Source organism: Colletotrichum godetiae (genome assembly GCF_030913485.1).
Source record: "Colletotrichum godetiae strain CBS 193.32 chromosome Unknown BDP55scaffold_17, whole genome shotgun sequence".
In the NCBI taxonomy this organism is placed as follows: Eukaryota; Fungi; Ascomycota; class Sordariomycetes; order Glomerellales; family Glomerellaceae; genus Colletotrichum; species Colletotrichum godetiae.
The window spans coordinates 750,925-756,687 of NW_026851265.1; the positions used below are offsets into that span (position 1 = coordinate 750,925).

At 40.2% G+C, this 5,763-nt stretch overlaps 2 protein-coding genes across 2 annotated transcripts; one reads left to right on the forward strand and one right to left on the reverse strand.

Annotated features, from left to right (window-relative positions):
• The first annotated feature begins 619 nt into the window (after nucleotides 1-619).
• On the forward strand, nucleotides 620-3,050 carry BDP55DRAFT_609047 (calcium/proton exchanger). The gene is made up of 3 exons (XM_060571153.1): nucleotides 620-2,187; nucleotides 2,259-2,479; nucleotides 2,539-3,050. Exons 1-3 carry the CDS (start codon nucleotides 1,068-1,070, stop codon nucleotides 2,716-2,718), a joined length of 1,521 nt encoding a protein of 506 aa, XP_060430672.1. The 5' UTR covers nucleotides 620-1,067; the 3' UTR covers nucleotides 2,719-3,050.
• BDP55DRAFT_109037 (uncharacterized protein) lies at nucleotides 2,767-3,938 on the reverse strand. The gene has a single exon (XM_060565367.1). It carries the CDS (start codon nucleotides 3,675-3,677, stop codon nucleotides 2,973-2,975), a length of 705 nt encoding a protein of 234 aa, XP_060430673.1. The 5' UTR covers nucleotides 3,678-3,938; the 3' UTR covers nucleotides 2,767-2,972.
• Between the last annotated feature and the right edge of the window lie 1,825 nt (nucleotides 3,939-5,763).

Genomic DNA, 5,763 nt, shown 5'->3' on the forward strand with positions numbered 1-5,763 from the left:
ATTAAGGTTAATCTTTTACGCTTATAAAGCTAGAAAAAAACCACTATATAATATATTTAATATATTAGTAATAAAGAATTAATTTAAGGACTTTAAAAATAAAAATAGCTTTTCATATAAATATTTTCGGCCCCTCGGCAGAGGCATCCGCCAGGGCACTAATATATATAATATATTATATAAAAGGAAAATTATTAAAAAAGTAACATTGTTTACTTTATTATTTACCTTATTATCTATATTACGTAAGTATATTATATATTATATTAATTTATAAGAACTATAAACTAATATAGATGTTAATTATATAAGCAGGTCTGCGTATATAAGCTTACGTGAGTAATAAAAGGTAATAGAATACTCTAGAATTTATTTAAGATAGTATTATATATTATAATTATATAATCACTTATAAATACGCTTATTAATTATATCCTAATTAATAAGTAATAGAATATTTTAATAAAAGGTTTTTATGCCTATATAAAAGCGTCTTTTTACTTATTAAGACCTTTTATTAAATAAATCACTTCTTATATAGTAATCTAACTATATTATTCTATTTATAATTATAAATCTCTTTTATATACGCTTATTACTCTTTTATTTATATATTCTTACTTTTATATAAATATGATCTTTTATATTCTTTTATAAGAATATTTCTACCTACCTCTTTATACCTATCGTGCTAGATATTTTCTAAGAAATACCTAAATCGTTTCATCTCTCTGAACTGCGCATAGAAGGATTCGTTCACTATATTCGACGGAAGCGATACTAGCTACGTACTAGCGTCCCTTAAGTGCATCAAGAGCAAGGATTGCGAGCAGCATTACACAAGTGGTGCCAAGTTCTTTTCATGCCAAGACCTTTAGATACCGATGCCCATTTCCCACTTGAGCTAGGAAATCAGCTTCGTAGTATCCCTTCCATGCTCTCCACACAAAAGTTTGCTTTTCCCCTAGGGATCTGGGTATTTTTTATCATCAGTCAAACCTCCTCTCCACCCAGTCGTTCTACCTTCTGAAACGCAATTAGTCCTCTCAGAAAGTCCCCTTTGAAAGATGGCGGACAATTACGAAGTCAGCAGTTCGCCACCGGCCGCCCAAGGCGTCGTGGAGCACAGCCACGAATCAACCCCGCTCCTCCCAACGAACGCGTTCCGCATCGCACACCACTCAATCTCGAGACGCATTGCACATGAGGGCGAAAGTGGACGGAGCGGATTCCACATTCGCCATTTCCTCTCTGTGCTTTGGCGAAGCTCATGCACTGCCTCCATGATGGTCAACGTTCTCTGGCCCCTTGTACCGGTTGCTGTTGTGATGCAGTTCTTGCCTGGCCTGCATATCTCCAAGTTTGCGACTGCCTACGTGGCTGTCGTGCCATCGGCGAACCTTCTTGGGTTTGCCGGGCAAGAATTCGCCCGCAAGATGCCCAAGGTTGCTGGCATATTGATCGAGACAACATTTGGATCCATTGTCGAGATCATCTTATTCCTCGTGCTCATTCTGAAACATGAGACGTCGGCTTCCCAGGAGAACGGCGACGAAAACAATCTAATTCCCATTATCCAGGCTGCAATTCTTGGGAGCATTTTGACGAATTTGCTACTCTGCCTTGGCCTATGCTTTTTTTTCGGGGGTATCCGCCATGCAAGTCAAAAGTTCCATGCTATTGTATCCGAGGTCGGCACTGGACTGCTCCTAGTTGCTGCCTTTGGACTTTTGATACCCAGCGCCTTCTACTCTGCCCTCAAGTCAGAGACATATACAAACCTCCCGGGGCTATGGGTGAGACATGAGAATCTCACCGAGGGCACTCTCCAGGCTGATGTCCTTCGCATCAGTCGGGCGACCTCGATTGCTCTCATCGTTGCCTTTCTACTTTATGTCTGGTATCAGGCCAGTAGTCAGCACAGCATCTTCGATGAGGTCATTGAGACAGATGAGCACCGCGATGCCGACCGTGAAGCGGATATGGAGAAGCCCAAATTCACCTTAACTGAGGCTGTAATCGCCCTACTCATGTCACTGGTGCTAGTGACGCTTCTTCTCATCTTCCTGGTTCGAGGCATTGAACATGTCGTCCATAGCGGCATCCCGGACCAATTCCTTGGACTTATTTTGCTTCCTCTGGTGGAGAAAGCAGCGGAACATTTGACCGCCATTGATGAAGCTTGGGGTGAGTAACAGAATTCTGGCAGGATAGTCGGGACTCCTGGTTAGGTACATGACATTGACGTTTACTTTTAGATGGAGTCATCAATGTGGCACTTTATCATTGCCTAGCTCCTTCCATCCAAACGGCTCTCTTCAATGGACCGTTGGTCGTATTGGTCGGATGGGCTCTACAGAAACCAATGGATCTCAACTTCGAGATATTCATGATAGCTCTTCTCGTCCTATCAATTCTTGTTGTGGGAAATTTTCTGCGGGATGGAGAATCAAATTGGCTCGAAGGTGCTTTGCTTGTAGTAAGCTTTCCTTCGCTAATCAACAAATTGGGACTGTGCGTGGTTGCTGATCACTTTAGGTTGTGTATGCAATCATTGCCATCGCTTGCTGGTATTATCCCAACCCTGACGTGGCAACTTCCAACAGCTTGTATTCTTCGGATATGGTCAATGTCACAATCAGCGCTGAAGCACTTCAAGAACTCAAACAGTTTTTTTCGAAAAGTACAAGCAGTCTAAGTTCTTGTGTTAGGGATTGACGAGACTATCAGCATAATGTAGTTTTGTGAATAGTAGCACTATGGGAAATCTGGCGTTGACCTTAGAACCATACTTGCGGAGCTTGCAGGTGTGTTGCCACGAATGTTTTCCGATCATGTGGTGGATGTGGGTGGCATGGCAGTCAGACATAAGTTTGAAGGCGGGCTCACAATGTTGTGAATAATCCCGGCACACAGAGTCATCTGTCAATCCATATTGTGTCGTTGAATGCGCTCTACCTATATTATTTCTATTATAAATTGAAGCTGGGCTCGACATCCTCCGAATCGAACGAAACACTACCTAGATACATGTCGTGAAGGAATGCCCAGCTCCAGTCGTCGGTACAGGTACTTTCTGGTAATAAGGATGGGTCTTCGTCCGTAACCTGTACCAAAGGCAATGGCGGAGGTTGGCTGTGGTTCTCGGCGCCTGACGCATTCTCGATGGCCGGTATAGCTTGTAGGATCTGCGATTCTAGTGACGTTAGAGGAGACTCTTCGGGTAGCGTCATAGGCGCGTTGGGCCGTGCTGAGACATCCTGCTGTGTGGTCTTTTCTGGAGTCGAATTTTCGAGGCGTGTCCGGTTGAGATGGTGCTTAGAATAGCCATCTTTGATGATCGAGCTGTTGCTGACCATTCTGTCAGAATTTTCCACCCATTCTTCCAGCCCTCCAGTATCACCCCCCATGCGGACACCAAGCTTCCCGCCCGTCGGTAGATGAGGTGAAGTACGATATCTGAGATTATGATGGTGGTCTTCAACCATAGCTAAGAAGTATTGATCCACTTCATCAAATCTTGAGACAAACGCTGCTGCCACTCCGGAATGCTTTGCCATGTTCCTTAGGGCGTCGAGCATGATAGTAGTCATGCTGCTACAAGAGCTTTTCGACGGAGCCCCGAAATTTTGGTTTGGCAGTTCTAGATTCCTGGACAACGAGCCCTGAACATCCATGTGTGGAAAATATTTAGCATAGATGGCCACAAATGATGCCGTGTAGATAACGAATGCGACGAGAGGCGAGTGTGGAAGACTGCCACCTGACAAGCGGATCAAAGATACAACAGTCTCCGCTGCTCTGAACACTTCGCTAGCACTCTCCTCCCAGAATCCAAAAGGGACCGCGCTTTGCGGAAATGTTGGCTCGTCTAGCGGACCACTCGGCTTCTGGCAATTGATGGGTGTTGGTATTCCTATCACAGGGATAGTTCGAACCGTGGGTGACGAAGAGGTTAAAATCTATATATATTTAACTTCTACGTAAGGTATAAAAAGGAGGTTTTAACCGGAGGTTAGGTAGACTGTAGATCTTGTAAGTATGGTCTATAAGTGGCCCTTGCGCGGGCCCCTTGCTTTAAGGTCGAATTAGACTTTTAATCTGATATTAACTATCTCTCTTTTTTATTGCCTAATTATGGCGGTTAGAAGTATAATTTAATCTCGGGCTCTTTCGCCGAGGCTGCCCCCTTTTCTTTCTTTTTCTGCTCCTTATAGGTTACCTATTCTTTTATTTATATTATCGCCTTTCCTTTACCGATAAAGTATTCGAGCCTTTTATTAAGTATTGCTTTTATAAAAGTATTTATTAGATTATCGTCCCTGTTAATCTAACGGATCTCGAGGATCTTATAGTGCTTATATGATTATTAAAGGGTTATGATATTTATTATTAGCCTCTTCTCTTTTATAGTACCTAGTTTGACGAGGTACTTATATAGTAAGTATAAATCGGTATAAACGATTATTAGTATTGTAGGGATATTAAGTCGATTAGTAATCCTCTTTAGTATCGTTAAGATCGTATATATAATGTCGACGCTGTTAATTATACTGTAGACCTTTAAGGTAAGTATACTTTATATAACCCTTTTATTCTTTGTTAATAAGTAATAGATGATATTACTGTAGATCGTGAAGTTCTCCTTTTTTATTACCTCGTTAATAAGGATTATTATATATCCTAATTACGATATAAGGTCGTTATTATTTGTAAATAAGCCGTTGATAAATATATAGAGCTTTGCTTCCCTTAAGTCGATAGGTTGGTATACGAGCCCCTTATTAAGGTTTACTTGCTACCATTATAGCCGTCGGTTAAGGACGTTAAAGTTGTATTTTGTTGGCGAAGTAGCCTGTACTGCCCTTGTATAGTTAAAAATGGCCTTTGGCTGATAGATATTTACGATATAAGTTCCTTGTGCGAGCTTTACTTTATACTGCTTTTAGTAGTCGGTTGCTTTTAGGTCGATAAGGGTGATTTTTTTGTTTTACCCTTTTTATTGGAAGACGATATTTTCGCTCTTGATTGTAAGGATCCCGCCGTTAAATGTAAATAGTATATCCTTTATAAGGATCTTTTTTGGTTTAGTGGTAAACTTTACTTTTTTTAGCTCCTTATCCTCCTTCTTTATAAAGGCCGTATTAGAAAGCCTTAATATATCGTCGGTCTATATTCCAACGATTTTAAATGGATCGTTTATATATGTAGAAACTAGGAGGTAAGGATCGTACGTCGATATAATTATTAAGAGCTTGTTAATATGGAAATTGTGGTATATTACCTATTAATGAGTACCTAACTTTATAAGGCCGTAAAGTAGCTTTAGCATTTTGATAATCGTATTGTCCGGGTATTTATTTACTATCTCCTTTAGTAAGTAAACTAATATCTTCCTTATAAGCCTTATTGCCGATTAGGTATATGCTTAGGTGATATTACGATTTTAGATCTAGTATCCTCTTTACTGTAATAATGCTATTAATACTATTATTAATCGTTAATTATAGCGCTAAACTATTAGTAACTATATAAGTAGTACCGCCTTTTTGACGTCGCTATAACCTTATATTATATACCTTAATTTCTTATATGGCTAATTTATTCCCTTTCCTTTAATTTTGTAGACTATTCGTAATTTAAAAATATGGAGGTTCGCGTACTTTTTTAGGTTGTAGGTGATGAATCTATAGACCCTTCGATTGTATAGTATGTCGGCTTTAATAAGGTCGGAGCTTTTATACGGTCGTTTTATAATTATAA

Excerpts from the sequence above, each read along its gene's own strand:
- BDP55DRAFT_609047 (XM_060571153.1), top strand. The coding sequence starts at position 1,068 with ATGGCGGACAATTACGAAGTCAGCAGTTCGCCACCGGCCGCCCAAGGC. Across the intron at positions 2,188-2,258 it reads CGCCATTGATGAAGCTTGGG|ATGGAGTCATCAATGTGGCA; the intron begins GTGAGTAACAGA and ends GTTTACTTTTAG. Across the intron at positions 2,480-2,538 it reads TCGAAGGTGCTTTGCTTGTA|GTTGTGTATGCAATCATTGC; the intron begins GTAAGCTTTCCT and ends TGATCACTTTAG.
- BDP55DRAFT_109037 (XM_060565367.1), bottom strand. The coding sequence starts at position 3,677 with ATGGATGTTCAGGGCTCGTTGTCCAGGAATCTAGAACTGCCAAACCAA.